This window comes from Trematomus bernacchii, unplaced genomic scaffold (assembly GCF_902827165.1).
Source record: "Trematomus bernacchii unplaced genomic scaffold, fTreBer1.1, whole genome shotgun sequence".
Lineage (NCBI taxonomy): Eukaryota > Metazoa > Chordata > Actinopteri > Perciformes > Nototheniidae > Trematomus > Trematomus bernacchii.
The window spans coordinates 83,168-104,219 of NW_022987519.1; the positions used below are offsets into that span (position 1 = coordinate 83,168).

At 41.0% G+C, this 21,052-nt stretch overlaps 1 protein-coding gene, 1 pseudogene and 3 gene segments (V, D, J or C); 3 read left to right on the forward strand and 2 right to left on the reverse strand.

The window, feature by feature from the left end:
• Window positions 1-534: 534 nt before the first annotated feature.
• Window positions 535-2,223, reverse strand: LOC117471985 (annotated as a pseudogene).
• A 597-nt stretch (window positions 2,224-2,820) lies between these two features.
• On the forward strand, window positions 2,821-3,466 carry LOC117472001. The segment is given in 2 exon segments: window positions 2,821-3,036; window positions 3,144-3,466. Coding segments are annotated over 2 exon segments (414 nt in total).
• A 3,448-nt stretch (window positions 3,467-6,914) lies between these two features.
• LOC117471712 (tubulin alpha-1B chain-like) lies at window positions 6,915-10,110 on the forward strand. The gene is made up of 4 exons (XM_034116908.1): window positions 6,915-7,023; window positions 8,078-8,306; window positions 8,405-8,553; window positions 9,069-10,110. The coding sequence occupies exons 1-4, from the start codon at window positions 7,021-7,023 to the stop codon at window positions 10,044-10,046; spliced, it is 1,359 nt and encodes a 452-aa protein (XP_033972799.1). The 5' UTR covers window positions 6,915-7,020; the 3' UTR covers window positions 10,047-10,110.
• A 4,888-nt stretch (window positions 10,111-14,998) lies between these two features.
• Window positions 14,999-16,276, reverse strand: LOC117471806 (the record flags this gene model as incomplete). The annotated part of the segment is given in 2 exon segments: window positions 14,999-15,476; window positions 16,246-16,276. Coding segments are annotated over 2 exon segments (360 nt in total), but the record flags the coding sequence as incomplete, so codon positions are not given.
• Window positions 16,277-17,350: 1,074 nt separating this feature from the next.
• Window positions 17,351-17,928, forward strand: LOC117471743. The segment is given in 2 exon segments: window positions 17,351-17,483; window positions 17,591-17,928. Coding segments are annotated over 2 exon segments (414 nt in total).
• Window positions 17,929-21,052: the final 3,124 nt, after the last annotated feature.

Consider the following 21,052-nt stretch of genomic DNA (forward strand, 5'->3'; position numbering starts at 1 on the left):
TAATATCAGTTTTGAATCAATCAGCAACAAATCGTTGAATTGATTGATTCTGCAAACAGACAGCAGAGACAGAGACTGTGGTACCCTCTCTCTGGTCTCAAGTTCTTTGGTGGAGCTTTACTGTGTCCATTAAATACTATTTAAGGTACATCTCAATTTAGATTCTTGTTATATAACTTTATGCAGATGATATCCTGCTTTTTATTTCTTATCCTGGATTTCTTATTCTAATTAAGAATGTTTGATTAAAGTCAAGTTTAACAACACACGGACATCACACATGGATTTACTTAAACATCAGTGATAAGAGAGAGCTTTGTGGTTTACCATTGAAATGTTGATACTATTGATATTGGTACAAATCTTGATTAACAAAAATAAAACTAGGAGGAATCCAGAAGTATATCCAAACCCTTAATATCATTAAAAAGTAATATGTGAAATATTGACTTGTTAATGTTGTGACTTTTGTGAATGAATGTGAATAAGGTTCCTTTTATATATAATATCTCAGAGAAAGGGAATCAAAACTAATTTTATAATACACACATTCATCTTTATTGTTTTAAAATGTTGAAACCATCGACACAAGCAGAAACAGGTTGATGTTGAAACATGTCCTGAGAGCCAGAGAGCAGACTGAGAGCAGTGTGAGAGAGAAAGCAGAGTCCCAGTGAGTCAGCTCAGGACTGGGAACACTGGTCTCTCCTCAGTGTCTCTGAGAGCGCAGTCTGGGAGCCCTGGGTGGCCTCACAGGTCACAGAGCCCACCTTCCTCCACTGGTCTGCAGAGAAACCTCAGGGTGCTGCTCCAGCTGTAGTGGGCGTCCTTCTCCAGCACCCCGGGGCTCCTGCTCTCCTCCCAGCTGCTGCTGCTGCTGCTGCCGTCCACCTTCCAGGCCAGACTCCAGTCTGAGGGGAAGCCCTTGTTGGCCAGGCACATGAGCGTGGCCTTCCCCTGCTGCAGCTCTTCTGTGGAGGGGGCCAGCACCGTCAGGGTGGGACGGACATCACCTAGGAGACACCAATCAGATTAGAGGACAGGGAGCACACAGCTGTCAATCAACCAGCAGACACTGGGACACCTTTACTGTGAGAGCGCTTGTCCTTTAAGGAGTTTCTGTCAGATGTTGGTTCTGCTCCATCAGTCTCTCACTCACACATTGTTTCACTTCCCTTTAAGAAGCCTCTCATGCAAATCAGCACAGAGACACTTCCTACAGAGTCACCTGAAATATGTCAGACTACAATAGAAGTACAACATTAGGACATATTTTAAGTAGTAGTTATCAAAATCATCCAAAACCTGAACTCTACAAACATTATTAAATTATTTAGTGGATAAATGAACAAATACAGGAAACAGAGCAATCAGCTGTGCTTAATGTGAATCTCAATCACTACCCAGTTTTACAAACTTTAAAATAATGTCTGAAAGAATTCAACACATTTTTTAATATCCATCGTTATCTTTACCCCGTTCATCTGTATTTAAAAACTGTATCTGTAATTTATTTGAGAACAGAGAGGAGAACCGAGATAGACGATTTCAAATAAATTAATGAAAAATGATCAGTTTCATCATTTCACATTTGAAGCTGTTTAAATGACAGCATGTTGGGAATAAAGACATTTCAAGAAAAGCTGCTCTGACTTGGTCTCAATGAAGAAGAGAAATAAAGACATGAATACTAATACTATCCAAACATTACAATTAAAATAATATAAATCTATCTCTCAAACACTCTAACACAGAATTTAAAACGTCTCTTAACATCATATTTAGTTTTTGTGCAGAAACTTACTTCCAACATCCAGTCTGGTTCCTCCACCAAAAGTCCACCACAGTGATACAAAGTCATTGAGCCGCCGTACAAAAAGCTCTCACTGTAGAGAGACACGGCTCTCTGACTTTGACTCACTGAACTAAACCTACCAGCCCTCGAGAAGCTACTTCACCATTAAAGGTGGAAATAATGAATTATTCTGTGTTCAAAGTTCCATAAAAACATTTAAAGGTCTTTTGCTGGAGTAAAGTTAGCCTCTTAGTTCAGAATATTTGATAAGTATGTATACAATGACATGGAGAGGTAACTATTTCTCCGTACGCTGAATAATACGTACAACAGAAGAGAAATTGCTCTTATGAATTAACATTTGACTTACTTCCAAACTCCAGTCTGGTTCCTCCACCAAACGTGTACCACAGTGATACAAAGTCATTGAGCCGCCGTACAAAAACCTCTCACTGTAGAGAGACACGGCTCTCTGACTTTGACACAAACAAACTCACCAAACACATCCACAGTTTACCCACTTGATATAATTACTGCTTCAAATGTTTGAAACAGATTCACACACTATGGAAAAGTATCTACTGTTTCTCTATTGAACCTTTTAAACATTTAAAACAAATATCTACTTATCTCTTCAGTTTTAAATGAAGATTCTTCTTTTGAATACGAATTGTTCACAAAATATGTTTAGTTTCACGATTTTATCAACTTTTAAACATCAAAGTAATTGATTACTTAAATGAAACAATGAACGTCTAATAAAAGCTATTCATGTTATACTTCTGAATGTGCCTCATTTCCATAAATACATGTTTGCTTTTCCATCAGGATACATCTCCATTTTGTTTTTCCTAGGTGGTATTGATTATTTGGAGTTATGAATTTGAGCTTTTTAATAAAATGAACTACAAGAAAATGTGTCCATTGAACTTAAAGCCTCATACAAGTGAGCGCTGACCCATTCCTGATCAATCCTCTGACAGAGAGATGGATCCATTGATAAACAGCATCATCAGAGTAATCCAGGTCCCTGTTGGAGTCAGAGCATTTCCATAGAGAGACACTTTGCATCAGCAGCACCATGCTCCAGTGCTCTGGGACACTTTATAGTCCTGAGAGTTGAGCACTGGATGACTGACAGCTGTCCTTCATGACAACAGAAGCCACAGAAATCCTCCTCATCAAGAACATGACTCTGATCTGCGTCCTCATCTGGACTCTCCTCTGCTGCTGCTTCACAGGTAAAGTCCAGAGAATCAAACTCCTCTCCTCTGTGAACATCCGTCCCTCTGAAATGAAGCGGACAAAACCATGACGCTGCTTTATGTCTTTGTCTCTGTATCCTCAGAGTCCAGAGGCCAGTACACAGTGACTCAGTCTGGAGCAGTGAGCTCTGCTCCGGGACGCTCCGTCTCCATCACATGTACGACCAGTCAGAAGGTTTATGGTGGGACATATTTAGCCTGGTACCAACAGAGAGATGGAGGAACTCCTAAACTGCTCATTCACACTACTAGCACTCGAGAATCAGGGATTTCAGACCGTTTTACAGGCAGTGGATCAAACTCTGACTTCACTCTGACCATCAGTGGAGTCCAGACTGATGATACAGCAGTTTACTACTGTCAGAGTTGGCATTACCCCAACAGTCAAGAAGTGTTCACACAGTGAAAAAGCGTCGTACAAAAACCTCCCTCAGTCAGACTGAATAGGAACTGAGCTGACTGCTGCAGCTGGAAGCTATACTTCACTGAGCACACACACACACACACACACACACACACACACACACACACACACACACACACACACACACACACACGTGCACACACACACACACACACACACACACACACACACACACACACACACACACACACACACACACACACACACACACACACACATTTGAATACTTTATTTGGTTCCACAAATGATATTACATGAGACAGGGAATCACAGCAGCACAGAACACTTAGGGGAACACATAGCACCTCCTTCTCCACACGGCTAAGCTGCCAATAAAAGCTGAAACAGAGCAATATTTGGCATTTGTTTGGCTTTTCTCTTTGACATTCCAGCAATTCTCAGACCAATCATGGTGTATTTATATACATGGCCAAGACTTCCGAATATGAGTATGCTATATCTACACTTGTACCCAAAGCTGGTTATTACATTACATGACATGTCACTTGTTAGACGCTTTTATCCAAAGCGACTTACATACTCAATACTGTGGACAATCCCCACAGGAGCAATTTGGGGTGAAGTGTCTCAGGGACACAACGACATGCTGACTGCAGTGGGGTTTGAAATAAAAAATCCTTGTTTTGAAATAACTCTGTCCCCAACAGCAGCACAAACTAAAATAACTGGAGAAATGTTCAAGTCCACAGGAACCTCAAACGGTTTGGTCATCATTTATGTAAACAAGTATTTCCAAGGCACACTTTTATATGATCATTATAGTTATACAAAATAAGAGAATAACAGGTATGAAATAATTCCAACTCATACTATAGTAACACACAAATACAGTTTAAAAGGGGAGTGATTTGTAAAATATGCATAAAGAAAAAGTAAATCTGTTTCCAGTTCTGTTTCATATGGGTATTGTTGAGAGATGTATCCATAGATCTATAGTCCCTAATGTTGCTCTCAAAGTGCACCAGATTTATGCATTTAACTTCAACATTTAAAACAAATCTTCCCGGGGGAGCTAGCCCCCGGACCCCCCTAGAGGAGGTGAGGACCCCCCTAGAGGATGTTAGGTCCAAGGTGTTTACATGCTTATTTATACAATATGTGTGCTTATGCTAACATCCAGTGGCGGCCGGTCCATAGGGGCGCTAGGGGCGCCGCCCCACCTCTTCCCATATTGAAAAAATAAATAAATAATAATAATTAAAATTCAAATTAAAAAAAAAATATATGTTTAAAAAAATATATATGTTTTTATTTTTATTTTTAATGAACAAGGTAAATATTATATAATTGGTATCAGTAAAATGTATAATCTACAATAAAATCTCGTTTAAAATTGTGTTACGATGTCTAAAGTTACTGATAAGTCACATGTTTCCTGCCTGGCCTTGCCCATGCACCTTCTCTCGTCTGGGCGCTAAGAGAGGAGCCTTCAACCAGTGCAGCAGCAGCCACCAGCAGCTGACTGTTGCTATCTGTAACGTGTAAACTATGCCGCGAAAATATAATTTCAGCCAATCAGCGTCGTCAAAGATGACGGTCACCGGGCGCCAATGTCAGCGCCCAGTGCAGTCTGTGAGTAGTTTGGACAGTGACTCGTATCCGGTTGACGCAGTAGTTGATGAGGATGGCTTCGTGTGCAGGTGGAGTCTCCGGACCTCGGTCCCCGCCTAATTCTGTTCAAGAGCTAATCTCCAATCCTTTCGAAAGGAGAAGTTTGGCAGATAAATTGTTGCTTAAAGACCTTGCACCGGACCAACCCGATTTGAATATATCGCAGCAATCTCGTGAAAAAGACAACATTTATACACGAGGCTTCACAAGTAGCTGGTACACAAGAAAGGCTTGGCTAGCTGGATGCAAACAGGTAAATGCTGTCTTTTGTTTCCCATGCTTGGATATCACTTTATATGTAGAGAGGAGGTTTCCCATGGTTGTTAGAAGTTTATTAATAAGTGGGCATTTATCACAGAAGTGATTGTTCTGTCTCCACGTTTGTTGCATTGTCTGTGATGTATTTTCCAACGGTTATAGCTCCTGTTCTGTCCCAGCAACACTACACGGTTTGCAGCTCCACCACATTTTTGGTTTATCTTCGGTGTCGCTTAAAATCTGCTTCCCATCGGACTAAAACCTCCACGTAATCTGAAGACAGATACTTGAAGTTATTTAAACCTTTTGCAAACTTTATGTTCTTTCTTGCTCTAGCCTTGCCAGTTACATTGTACATAACACATATATTATCATTATGCTAACTGGTTGTTCGTGTTAGACGATGTAGCTTTTTCATTTCTGAGTTATTGCTATATGTAAATAAGCCTGTTTGTAAATAATCCTCAGAGAAACAAAGAAAAAACACAATTTATGACATTTTGTGCTGTGGTTATTTTTTTTAAATTGCATTTATTCACAGTTCAGTTTGAAATGCTGTAGTGACTTGTATTGAACCACTTAAATATTTATAATTAATGCTACTGAAAAGATGCTATTAATTTTATATCTCACATGCAGTTCACTGTAAAGCTACTTGGTGAAGGTGTTGGTTCATAAAACATGAACAGTTTTAAGAAAGAAAAAAACAGACCAGTTCTGAGAACACAAATTCCTGGTAAAGTAGTAGATGTTCAGGTTGATAAATAATATTTTCCACACTGAAGATTATGGAGGTATTGATCAGTCTTCTCATATTTTTAAGCCTCGATTTCTCCTTTCCCCCCCCCTCTAACATCACCAGAAGTCATCATTTAAGGGGTCATTTCTCGAAAAAAAATTCCGGGGGGAAACCCCCCGGACCCCCCGGGTAGGTCACTTACGGTAGGTCAAGAGCCCCACCAAAAAAAAAGACCACCGGCCGCCACTGCTAACATCATAAGACAAAAGTTGGTTCCATGTTGTGTGAAGTGACAACGCGCTAGAGTGAGGGGGGCCCCCAAGCCAAAGCTCGCTTAGGGCCCCCAAAAGACAAGGGCCGGCCCTGCCCACACCCCCTGTCAAATTGTCCCACCCACATTGAGGATGCTTCCTACGCCCATGCTTAATATATATATATTTATCGTAATTCAAATATGAACGTCAAAAGTCGGAATATGCCAATCTTTTTTTCTTATTATCTTATTTGCTAAACGTTCTTGTATAGTAATATGCATGTGTTGTATTATTCTACGACGACTATTTATTAAAGTTCAGCAATAACCACGTTTTCCCAGTACATCCATGGGACTGACGTTCTCAGGTGGGGTGATTCCGCTTTGAACAGGAATTTTGTTAGCCAGTGTTCTTGTTTTCCATGTGCTCAATAAAGTTTATTTAAAAAAAATTCTAAAGAATTCAACCAATCAGAAGTGGACCCACTTGTCTTTTCATCCAATCAGATTCCGCAGCAATTGCGATAAATAGCCCCGCCTAGAAAAATACACCTGTTACTTCTTACCCTGGACTCATACAGGCCCTGCCGTGAGAGATAACTTTGCCTTTTCCTCTTCTTTATCGAAGCCCTCTGTCTTCACATCTTCAGAAAAATGGTGAGTACGATAGTACAGGTTTTCTCCACGTAGAGGATGTGTGTTTAACCAAATGCAGCGCTCTGAACGTATGTCATCATGCGAAAACGTAACCAGCTTAACGTTTTTTAACCGCTTACTATTTAAAGAAGACTCATCATTTTTATAGTGAAACAAAAATGTTACGGTGTAAGCTGTTAAATCAAGCTTAGTCATTAATAAGTCGTTTTAACCGTGGTGTTGGTAAATTTAAGTGTAACTCGATGGCACAGTCAAGATGTTGAAGTGACGCATTTACAATCGGCGCGAATTGTTGGAAATAAATATACTTCCTGTCTCATTAGTGGCCAGGTTTAATGGTTTCATATTTAAAACATGATATGAACACAGATAAAACATTTTTTTCCGAATTTCAGTGAACCAGGGCGTTTTTACAACGTAGGCTACGTCTGAAATGATTACATCAAAATATATTCTTTCATTACATAGACTGGGTCAAGTGGATTTTATTTATTGACGTGCTTTGCAAATGCATTTTTCCGGCGTAACCTGTAGTAATTATTGTATTACGAAAAACAAGATAAGGACTTTGTGTTCAAATTTGTACTTTATTTAGGTCGAATTAGATGATTATTATGTGTGTTTACGTTCTGGCCTGCCACGCCACTAGTCTCCTAAAGGGGTGTGGCAGTGGCGCAATCCGTGTGACGCAGTTGCAGAAAATGTAAACGCATAGTCTCCTCTCTTAACACTGGCCCACATTCACGTCCAATCGTGCCACCTGTCTGCCAACAACTGCGTCATTGAGCTTTCGGTTGTTCCACGTATAAACAGTATTTAGCCTCTTTTTATAATTGTAACTCTTTCTGTTCAGATGACAAATGTGTGCGTCAGGTGACTTAAATCATGATATGATGTTTGGTTCTTATTAAAATAGCCTTTTTCTCTAGAGCAGTCCTCCCACATGTGATGATATGCCACTAGAATGTATGTTACACTGTTTTTGCACAAGAATCAGCCAACTAGGCTTCCTTTTTTATGATAGTTTCTTAACAACCTTTGTTCCCTTTTACAGCGCGAGTGCCTCTCAATCCACGTTGGTCAGGCTGGGGTGCAGATTGGCAATTCCTGCTGGGAGCTTTACTGCCTGGAACATGGGATCCAGCCGGACGGCAGGAAGCCTGGTGACCAGAACATCTCAGGAGGAGGAGGGGACGATTCCTTAAGCACCTTCTTCATGGAGACTGGAGCTGGAAAGCACGTCCCCAGAGCAGTGTTTGTTGACCTGGAGCCCACTGTCATCGGTACATTCTCATTCATTATAAATGATAAAAGTATCATAAATGCCTTTTCCCCCTCTGTCATTCAAAACCTTCAATAATCTAATGCTCATTACCCTTAGATGAGGTGCGCAAGGGGACTTACCGCCAGCTGTTCCACCCTGAGCAGCTGATCACTGGCAAGGAGGATGCTGCCAACAACTACGCCCGAGGACACTACACCATCGGCAAGGAGGTCATCGACCTGGTGATGGACAGAATCCGAAAGCTGGTCAGTACATTTAGAACAGAAGTCAATTTTTCTGAAGAGTATTAAATGAAAATGAATCAGTTTATTGCTAAGTAGGTTTTCACATACAAGGAGTATGCAATCATATTGTGGTGAATGGCAAAAATAAGTATTGCAAAAGCTAAGTGTCATAACTAATAATAAATATGTGAAGTATATGTTTTAAAATGTAGAGCTGTACAGTGTTTTAAACAAACACAAGACATAACAATCTGGTATCACTCTTTCAAAGTGAGCATATTTCCCTGATTCTGGCCCACTTGCATCGGCTTCCTCCACCCTGCAGAATTCAGTTTAAGATCCTCCTGATCGCATTCAAAGCCCTCCATGGTATGGCACCCTCTTATCTCTGATCTGTTTTCATTGAATCTATATGTTTACATGCTGTGCACTAATACACTTTTTTATCATTAGCTGTGAACCCTTGGCACTGCTGTCTTTGTATTATATAAATACGTTTATTAATATTATTTCATGATTTTCTCTCTTTCTTTCAGTCCGACCAGTGCACCGGTCTTCAGGGTTTCCTGGTGTTCCACAGCTTCGGAGGGGGCACCGGCTCTGGTTTCACCTCCCTGCTGATGGAGCGTCTGTCCGTCGACTACGGCAAGAAGTCCAAACTGGAGTTCTCCGTCTACCCAGCTCCCCAGGTGTCCACCGCTGTGGTGGAGCCCTACAACGCCATCCTGACCACCCACACCACCCTGGAGCACTCTGACTGTGCCTTCATGGTTGATAATGAGGCCATTTATGATATCTGCTGTAAAAAGCTTGATATCGAGCGTCCCTCTTACACAAACCTGAACAGGTTAATGAGTCAAATTGTGTCCTCCATCACTGCCTCCCTTCGTTTTGATGGTGCCCTCAATGTTGATCTGACAGAGTTCCAGACCAACTTGGTGCCCTACCCCCGTATCCACTTCCCTCTGGCCACCTATGCCCCTGTTATTTCTGCAGAGAAAGCTTACCATGAGCAGCTCTCGGTGGCAGAAATCACTAATTCCTGCTTCGAGCCAGCCAATCAGTTGGTGAAATGCGACCCACGCCACGGTAAATACATGGCCTGCTGCCTTTTGTATCGTGGTGATGTCGTTCCCAAAGATGTGAACGCTGCCATTGCCACCATCAAAAGCAAGCGCTCCATCCAGTTTGTGGACTGGTGCCCCACTGGTTTCAAGGTGGGCATCAACTACCAGCCGCCCACTGTAGTTCCTGGTGGAGACCTGGCCAAGGTCCAGAGGGCTGTGTGCATGCTGAGCAACACCACTGCTATTGCAGAGGCCTGGGCTCGGCTGGACCACAAGTTTGATCTGATGTACGCTAAGCGTGCCTTTGTGCACTGGTATGTGGGTGAGGGTATGGAGGAGGGAGAGTTCTCTGAGGCCAGAGAGGACATGGCCGCTCTGGAGAAAGATTACGAGGAGGTTGGAGCTGATACCCTGGAAGATGAGGATGAGGAAGGAGAGGAGTATTAGAAAGCTTTATTGATCTGTTTTATTAATGTCAAGAAAATAAAGTTGTTCATTGACTGAACCTGAACCTATGCTTTCCTCTCGTCTATAAATACACTGTTAAACATGACCTATCTGCCTAGATGGGTTGTATGTATTCACTTGCTCAGTTCAATCAAACATGTTTTCACACAGAGATGCTATTGCTCAATTCAGTCACTTGGAGGCAGTGGTGTTTAACATGTATATATCTGTTCTCTGAACAGACCAGTTATGGCAATCTAGTTAAATGCTAGATTAATCACTACATTATTTCTCAACATCAGATGATTCAAGAGTAGCATTTGCATATCTTACATTTACTTATTTAAGATTGGATTTGTGCTTTACGTGACAAGAACAGAGTCCTAACCCCGGCCTGATCTCAAATAGGGTGTGGTATTCACTGGCCCAAGGGAGGGATAGTAGTGAGGCGGGGGGGTGGGGCTCTCATGCTGGCAGACAGGTGGTGTTTAAGAAGACTTAGTTCTGCTGTTCCCAGACTGGAACATGAATGAAACTGAAAGCAATACATTAGGAACCATGTAAAGCCAACATTGAAAAAGGCTAAATAGTGTTGTAAGGACATTAGTGTTTTCACAGGTGTTGTAAACGTTTTTTATATTTTCAGTTCTGTAATCATTCACCATGTTCGGTTACAAAGAAATGCTTTTTCTTGACATTAAGCAGATATTTAATGTCATTAAAACGGAAACAAAATGGATTCTACAATACACTGACCTAAATGAATACTTTCCTATTGCACTTTCAATTGCCTCTTTGGTAGTTGATGGATTTTCAAATGGCTTCAAATGTTTGAAACAGATTCACACACTATGGAAAAGTATCTACTGTTTCTCTATTGAACCTTTTAAACATTTAAAACAAATGTCTACTTATCTCTTCAGTTTTAATGAAGATTCTTCTTTTGAAAAACGAAATGTTCACAAAATATGTTTAGTTTCATGATTTTATCAACTTTTAAACATCAAAGTAATTGATTACTTAAATGAAACAATGAACGTCTAATAAAAGGGTGGTTTTAGTCCGGATGCTGCGGTACCGCCTGCCAGACGGCAACAGACAGAACAGTTTGTGGCTGGGGTGATGGGGGTCTTTGATGATCCTGAGGGATTACTTCCTGAGCCGCTGACGTCACTTCTTCTTCTGCTTTGGCTTTACTGGCAGGCCACAAACCACTTCACGGCGAGTACAGTAGGTGGCGGTAAGCACCTTAAAGTTGTTTGCAATCCGCTACAAAACAAGAGAAGAAAAACTTCCCGCGTATACTGTCTGTTGTTTACCTTCCGACCTCAGACATGATGGTGATGGAGTCGACTGAAGTTGTGCTGTTTGTGCTCATGTTATACAGCTTTGTAACTTCGTTAATACGGCCAGAGCCTGAGCCTATTAGGCGTCCGACAAAAATCCGGATCCGCCACACGTCGAATGCTATAATCGCAAAGTTTCTTCAGCATCAAAGGCAGTTCAAAAGCTTTAGGAAAAGGATTGGCCGACGGAAAGCACACATGATTGCCATGTTTCACCGTAGGATGGCTGATACAGGATCTGTTTAATCGCCATGTCGGTTTTCTTTATTGCACTCTCAAGACATAACATTAAATAGAAATATTTTAAATGTAACTAAAGTGTCAGTTGTACATGTCAGTAAACATTGTCAATATAAAATAAAGTGTCAGTTGTACTATATAATAACAGTAATAACAATATAAAATAAACTGTCCCAGCTGTAGGGAGTCTCAGCAGCAAACCCACCTTAATGATATATATATATCTTCCTGAGACCCACTGCATCCGTCTGCCATAAACACTATGCAAACATACATGTTAGTTTTGGCCCATAGTGGACTCCATGTTGTGTTGTGTGAAATGGGGGGGAATTAAAAGTTTAGGTCAAATAATATTTAAAATGATATAAATTATCATATTTGTGTATGTGCCGCTGCCATTCCCCCACAAGGTTGCAACATTGATGATAAATAAATGACAAATAAAGCTTTGCCAGTTTATAACCGATGAAACATGATGGTATCAGAATAATCACTTACACGTGATGTATCGGATGCTACACAGGTCACTAAAGATAAAGTGTCAGGAGAAATAAGCTTAATCGCCATGTCGGTTTTCTTTATTGCACTCTCAAGACATAACATTAAATAGAACAATTTTAAATGTAAATAAAGTGTCAGTTGTACATGTCAGTAAACATTATATATAAAATAAAGTCATAACAGTAATAACAATATAAAATAAACTGTCCCAGGTGTAGGGATATTCAGCAGCATACACACCTTAGTGCAAAGTTGTGTGTCGTGTGTCAGTATTTACAAAAACTATACCAAATAAACTGTTATTAAATGCAGTTTGTCGCTCATCCTGCCGCTCCTGGCGCTGCGCCGACGCTTCCTCATGGCGCAGCGCCCACACTTCATCCTGGTGCTGCAGGCGCTCCATCTGCTGCTTGAACACTTCTGCCTGGCGCTCCATCGAGGTGAGCATCTTGTCCTCCGTTTCCTGGGCCTTGGTGAACAGCACCATCTGATCTCCACGCAGCGACTCATTCACCACGGCACGCCGGTCCTCCAACGCCTGGGCGGTGTCAAAGAAATTTGCATCCCGTGTCCGCTTTCCTAAGAGGGGAAAATAAGCAAGATACAAGATCTGTTTAGTCGCCATGTAGTTTTACAACATACTAGGAATGTGTTTTTTGTATTTTCACAAATAGAATTAAGGTTTCACAAATCTGAAACTGTGTTATAAAGAATCTTTTGACTCTCTGGGATAATCCAGTCCAGATTTGATGAGTCTAGGTATAGTGGTTTTAGATCAGGACCTGGTTTAATGTAGTCTACATGTAAAAAAAGCACTGAAATCTCTCTTTTTTGTATTTTCACAAATAGAATTAAAGGTTTCACAAATCTGAAACTGTGTTATAAAGAATGTTTGGCCTCTCTGGGATAATCCAGTCCAAATAAATCGGCTATGCAGCGATTTAAGAGGTTCAAACACGGAGGATTGTTCCTTTTTGAAGAGTGCTTCATGTATGCTTGAACTTTGTTTAATGTTGTTGAGGCAAGTTTTCTTACCGGAAGTCATGTGACCTCTAGCCCGGATGTTTACAATGTTTGTGATAGAGTAAAAAGGCGCGAACGTAAATGCCGGTCCAGGCGACTACGTTTTCACGCTGTTTCATAATTGTACCAAGAAGGAAATAAACATGATTGTGAACATCAGTTCATACGGCCGAGAATATCTAGCTAGCTAGATGTAGCTAGCTCGGGGCCGGTGTTAGCCTATTCAGCCTAGCATGGCTAGCTTGATCTACTGAGCAAATAAAAGTACATCTGAGACCATTATTGTGCAGATTAAAACCCCAGTGCATGTAGTTGATTTTACCTTCGTCGTGGTCGTCATCGTTGGCCACTGAATCCGCCGTTTGTAGTCCTGCCTGAGTTTCTTTATTTTGAGCCGGTGGGGCTGTGCACATTCCCAGGTCGAGTGAAAGCTACTGAACTGGCTTCAGTAGCATTTCCTGGGTCGCGTCCTCGGCGTAGATCTCCAGAAGCGCCGACACCTCCTCATCATTTCTTGATGCTTGCCATAACTGCTTTCAAAAACAAACACAACGCTCCGTCGGAGCGTTGGGTTTTTGTAGCGAGGAAAAACAATGGCTGCTCCACACAACATTTTCACAGTTGTACGGGCGTGGTTTGCAATTCGCCCAGCCAATCAGCACTGGGGCACTTTTGGGGCTCTTTTCACCCACAGGAAAGTACGATCTCTCAGCAGGCTCTAAAAATGGGGGTAAAAGTTCCCGATATTAAGTACGATTTTTGGTGTGAACGAGACATAAGGGGTACTAACGGAACTAAACGCGAAAAGTACGGTGAAAAGTACTCCGGTGTGAACGCGGCTTATGGTGCACCTGTCGAAGGTCAGGATGCTCTCTATGGTGCACCTGTCGAAGGTCAGGATGCTCTCTATGGTGTAGAAGTTGCAGAGTCTCCTGGAGTCCATGTTGAACCTCTGCAGCCTTTGAGGAGTTTCTGTCAGATGTTGGTTCTGCTCCATCAGTCTCTCACTCACACATTGTTTCACTTCCCTTTAAGAAGCCTCTCATGCAAATCAGCACAGAGACACTTCCTACAGAGTCACCTGAAATATGTCAGACTACAATAGAAGTACAACATTAGGACATATTTTAAGTAGTAGTTATCAAAATCATCCAAAACCTGAACTCTACAAACATTATTAAATTATTTAGTGGATAAATGAACAAATACAGGAAACGGAGCAATCAGCTGTGCTTAATGTGAATCTCAATCACTACCCAGTTTTACAAACTTTAAAATAATGTCTGAAAGAATTCAACACATTTTTTAATATCCATCGTTATCTTTACTCCGTTCATCTGTATTTAAAAACTGTATCTGTAATTTATTTGAGAACAGAGAGGAGAACAGAGATAGACGATTTCAAATAAATTAATGAAAAATGATCAGTTTCATCATTTCACATTTGAAGCTGTTTAAATGACAGCATGTTGGGAATAAAGACATTTCAAGAAAAGCTGCTCTGACTTGGTCTCAATGATGAAGAGAAATAAAGACATGAATACTAATACTATCTAAACATTACAATTAAAATAATATAAATCTATCTCTCAAACACTCTAACACAGAATTTAAAACGTCTCTTAACATCATATTTAGTTTTTGTGCAGAAACTTACTTCCAACATCCAGTCTGGTTCCTCCACCGAAAGTCCACCACAGTGATACAAAGTCATTGAGCCATCAAATATCATGAAAAAGTAATATGTGAAATATTGACTTGTTAATGTTGTGACTTTTGTGAATGAATGTGAATAAGGTTCCTTTTATATATAATATCTCAGAGAAAGGGAATCAAAACACATTTTATAATACACACATTCATCTTTATTGTTTTAAAATGTTGAAACCATCGACACAAGCAGAAACAGGTTGATGTTGAAACATGTCCTGAGAGCCAGAGAGCAGACTGAGAGCAGTGTGAGAGAGAAAGCAGAGTCCCAGTGAGTCAGCTCAGGACTGGGAACACTGGTCTCTCCTCAGTGTCTCTGAGAGCGCAGTCTGGGAGCCCTGGGTGGCCTCACAGGTCACAGAGCCCACCTTCCTCCACTGATCTGCAGAGAGCCTCAGGGTGCTGCTCCAGCTGTAGTGGGCGTCCTTCTCCAGCACCCCGGGGCTCCTGCTCTCCTCCCAGCTGCTGCTGCTGCTGCTGCCGTCCACCTTCCAGGCCAGACTCCAGTCTGAGGGGAAGCCCTTGTTGGCCAGGCACATGAGCGTGGCCTTCCCCTGCTGCAGCTCTTCTGTGGAGGGGGCCAGCACCGTCAGGGTGGGACGGACATCACCTAGGAGACACCAATCAGATTAGAGGACAGGGAGCACACAGCTGTCAATCAACCAGCAGACACTGGGACACCTTTACTGTGAGAGCGCTTGTCCTTTAAGGAGTTTCTGTCAGATGTTGGTTCTGCTCCATCAGTCTCTCACTCACACATTGTTTCACTTCCCTTTAAGAAGCCTCTCATGCAAATCAGCACAGAGACACTTCCTACAGAGTCACCTGAAATGTGTCAGACTAAATATTTGAAATAGTAGTTATCAAAATCATCCAAAACCTGAACTCTACAAACATTATTAAATTATTTAGTGGATAAATGAACAAATACAGGAAACAGAGCAATCAGCTGTGCTTAATGTGAATCTCAATCACTACCCAGTTTTACAAACTTTAAAATAATGTCTGAAAGAATTCAACACATTTTTTAATATCCATCGTTATCTTTACTCCGTTCATCGGTATTTAAAAACTGTATCTGTAATTTATTTGAGAACAGAGAGGAGAACCGAGATAGACGATTTCAAATAAGTTAATGAAAAATGATCAGTTTCATCATTTCACATTTGAAGCTGTTTAAATGACAGCATGTTGGGAATAAAGACATTTCAAGAAAAGCTGCTCTGACTTGGTCTCAATGATGAAGAGAAATAAAGACATGAATACTAATACTATCTAAACATTACAATTAAAATAATATAAATCTATCTCTCAAACACTCTAACACAGAATTTAAAACGTCTCTTAACATCATATTTAGTTTTTGTGCAGAAACTTACTTCCAACATCCAGTCTGGTTCCTCCACCAAAAGTCCACCACAGTGATACAAAGTCATTGAGCCGCCGTACAAAAAGCTCTCACTGTAGAGAGACACGGCTCTCTGACTTTGACTCACTGAACTAAACCTACCAGCCCTCGAGAAGCTACTTCACCATTAAAGGTGGAAATAATGAATTATTCTGTGTTCAAAGTTCCATAAAAACATTTAAAGGTCTTTTGCTGGAGTAAAGTTAGCCTCTTAGTTCAGAATATTTGATAAGTATGTATACAATGACATGGAGAGGTAACTGTTTATCCGTACGCTGAATAATAAGTACAACAGAAGAGAAATTGCTCTTATGAATTAACATTTGACTTACTTCCAACATCCAGTCTGGTTCCTCCACCGAACGTGTACCACAGTGATACAAAGTCATTGAGCCGCCGTACAAAAACCTCTCACTGTAGAGAGACACGGCTCTCTGACTTTGACACAAACAAACTCACCAAACACATCCACAGTTTACCCACTTGATATAATTACTGCTTCAAATGTTTGAAACAGATTCACACACTATGGAAAAGTATCTACTGTTTCTCTATTGAACCTTTTAAACATTTAAAACAAATATCTACTTATCTCTTCAGTTTTAATGAAGATTCTTCTTTTGAATACGAATTGTTCACAAAATATGTTTAGTTTCACGATTTTATCAACTTTTAAACATCAAAGTAATTGATTACTTAAATGAAACAATGAACTTCTAATAAAAGCTATTCATGTTATACTTCTGAATGTGCATCATTTCCATAAATACATGTTTGCTTTTCCATCAGGATCAATAATACATCTCCATTTTGTTTTGCCTAAGTGGTATTGATTAGTTGGAGTTATGAATTTGAGCTTTTTAATAAAATGAACTACAAGAAAATGTGTCCATTGAACTTAAAGCCTCATACAAGTGAGCGCTGACCCATTCCTGATCAATCCTCTGACAGAGAGATGGATCCATTGATAAACAGCATCATCAGAGTAATCCAGGTCCCTGTTGGAGTCAGAGCATTTCCATAGAGAGACACTTTGCATCAGCAGCACCATGCTCCAGTGCTCTGGGACACTTTATAGTCCTGAGAGTTGAGCACTGGATGACTGACAGCTGTCCTTCATGACAACAGAAGCCACAGAAATCCTCCTCATCAAGAACATGACTCTGATCTGCGTCCTCATCTGGACTCTCCTCTGCTGCTGCTTCACAGGTAAAGTCCAGAGAATCAAACTCCTCTCCTCTGTGAACATCCGTCCCTCTGAAATGAAGCGGACAAAACCATGACGCTGCTTTATGTCTTTGTCTCTGTATCCTCAGAGTCCAGAGGCCAGTACACAGTGACTCAGTCTGGAGCAGTGAGCTCTGCTCCGGGACGCTCCGTCTCCATCACATGTACGACCAGTCAGAAGGTTTATAATGGGAACTATTTAGCCTGGTACCAACAGAGAGATGGAGGAACTCCTAAACTGCTCATTCACACTACTAGCACTCGAGAATCAGGGATTTCAGACCGTTTTACAGGCAGTGGATCAAACTCTGACTTCACTCTGACCATCAGTGGAGTCCAGACTGATGATGCAGCAGTTTACTACTGTCAGAGTTGGCATTACCCCAACAGTCAGCAAGTGTTCACACAGTGAAAAAGCGTCGTACAAAAACCTCCCTCAGTCAGACTGAACAGGAACTGAGCTGAATGCTGCAGCTGGAAGCTACACTTCACTGAGTACACACACACACACACACACACACACACACACACACACACACACACACACACACACACACACACACACACACACACACACACACACACACACACACACACACACACACACACACACACACACACACACACACACACACACACACACACACACACACACACACACACACAGGAACATTGTAAATCTAAATGTATAAAAGCCACACTAAACTCATGGGTGCTCAGCTTCCTTTTGAACAGTGTTCACTTCTGTCTAACTGGAGTGACTCCCAAAGACCAAAAGTCCCAACTTCAAATAAAAAATCCTTGTTTTGAAATAACTCTGTCCCCAACAGCAGCACAAACTAAAATAACTGGAGAAATGTTCAAGTCCACAGGAACCTCAAACGGTTTGGTAATCATTTATGTAAACAAGTATTTCCAAGGCACACTTTTATATGATCATTATAGTTATAAAAAATAAGAGAATAACAGGTATGAAATAATTCCAACTCATACTATAGTAACACACAAATACAGTTTAAAAGGGGAGTGATTTGTAAAATATGCATAAAGAAAAAGTAAATCTGTTTACAGTTCTGTTTCATATGGGTATTGTTGAGAGATGTATCCATAGATCTATAGTCCCTAATGTTGCTCTCAAAGTGCACCAGATTATTACTCAAGAAATATTTGTGGGTATTTCTTTGTACAAAACATTTGTAGTATTATGGGAAACCAACAGACATCAATGTTCAATTGATGGTCGAAGCTTGTTCCTTTTTAAGTCTTTAGTTGTTAACTTATCTATTTTTAAGACTGCTGTAATTATATTTCTGAATCACTCTTAAAGGTGGGGTAGGTCATTCACTTCAGAAACACTTTTTGTTATACTCCATGGAATGCTCTTAACATCCCGATAGCAATGAATACATTAAATGCTTTGACAATAAATACATTAAAACATTTCATCTGTGGAAGCCGTGGTGCTGTAAAAAGCACGACCAATCATCTGAGCCGGCCCGGCTAAAATAACTGGATGGCCTACCTGCCTGTCAGCCTTCCATCTGTGCTCAAACTTATCTCGTGCCCTCATAGAGAGGCGAAGTTCCTCCCCTTCCGGTGGGACTCATGGGACCTTATTTCGGAAAAAGTTTGTCAATGGAGAGAGAAAGATTATCTTTCGATCCCGTTTGAATTGTGCCACGAATTACACATATGATGTTTGTCAATCTTAAATAATCATTTCCATGTCAAAAAAGTCACAGTTTGTCGTAAAACTGTTGAAATATAAGACTATGAAAAATACGCAACTAGAAAGACTACAAATCCCAGAATCCCGGTCCCGCATGCTGGCTCTTAGGAACCGACTAACTCCCCTTGTGTGTATGTACAGCTCTCAACATGCCCAGACTTGGAGTGATTTTCACCTCTTTTAATACTTTCCGCCTCATTCTGAAAGAAAGAAGTGAAATGTGCCAACGTGACGGCCGTCTGGGTGTGTGGTGCGAGACGGGAGATGTAGGTCATTGAGCGGTTTCACACAAAAAAGTGTTACTTCACAGTTTTACGACACATTTTTATTTTTTTGACTTGTAAAATTATCTTTTAAATTGACAAACATCATATGTGTAATTCGTGGCACAATTCAAACGGGATCGAAAGATAATCTTTCTCTCTCCATTGACTTCAATGCATAACTTTTCCGAAATAAGGTCCCATGGAGCTCAACCGGAAGGGGAGGGACTTCGCCTCTCTATGGGTCATGTGCGCGTTCGTGTGTGTTGGAGGAGGGGCTCTGTAAGGAAGTCTGATTTTTTTCGGCTGCGTAGTTTCAAATTCTAGCGCACTCAAAGTGGTTGAGTAATGAGATCCTCTGGCTGTATTCCTGTATTTTTACATTTAACATATTTCATCTGTTGCACTCTCTATTAAATATGAGTTAAGTGAAGACTTTAAGGTCCAACTGCTTGTTCCTTAGTTTCCTAAAAGAGTAGAAATCTGGATTTATCTTGAATATTTTCACATCTTGTGATTAAGCAGAGGTCATTTATAACCTAATACTTCTACATTTTGGGAGATGCACTTTTTTCACTTGGCAGTTATAATGTGGCATCTCTATTTAGCTAGCATGCTAACATTTGCTTATCAGCACTACACACTGAACAGTTGTGTGTGTACAGGAATTGAATTAGTTTTACAGTCCAATTATGTGTTAGGGGAAAGTTAAGGGGAAAGACCAAAGTAATTTGAATTCATCTTGTAAATATCATACGAATTCTCCAATCATGAATCCACATATTTTACTTGGTGCTAAAGGACAAGATTGAGGATCGTCAAATTGACTAGGATTTATCTGCGGGGGATCATGAATGTCAGTAGAAAACTAAATGGCAACATGTCCAATAGTTTTTTGGCATATTTGTGTTGACCAATGTTTTGGATTGACTACAATTGCTGACTCGGTAGTCGAAGCTAAAATGACTAAATAATCAAATGTGTGTCATTGTGTTTATCAGCTGTCTTACCTGCAGCTCTAAAGACTCAGCAGGCACTTCAGGACTCCGGCTCAACGCCATGGCCTTCTGTCTGGATTCTGCTTTGGGCTCCACCTTCGCAGCTGGTTTGGCCACGATGGCTTCGGCCTCCACTGGCGTTGGTGCTGGTTTAGGTTCAGGAGTCGGTGTAGGTTTTGGGGACGGAGCTGGGCTCGGCTGTCGTTTCGGTAACGGCGTTGTCTCTGCTCTGCTGGCCGGCCTGCATCTTGGATAACCCCGCCCACCCTCTCCACCTGCAGCTGGACAGGCAGGAGCTCCTTCTCCAACCGACTGCTCCGCTGTCACACAGAGAGGGAAAGGAAACCATTCCTGCCTTCTGTAATAACACTTTTCAATGCCTCACCTCTGGCTGCAGAGAACTCACTGCTGCATAGTTGAGCTCTCCTTCCTGATAACAATTTGCAATTTTCTGAATATTTTAGTGGGAATGCTGATACAGCATTCCAACTATATGTTATGCTACGGACGAAAAGTTTATTATTATTCCGTCCAATTATTTTGTCCGTCTTCAACATCGCA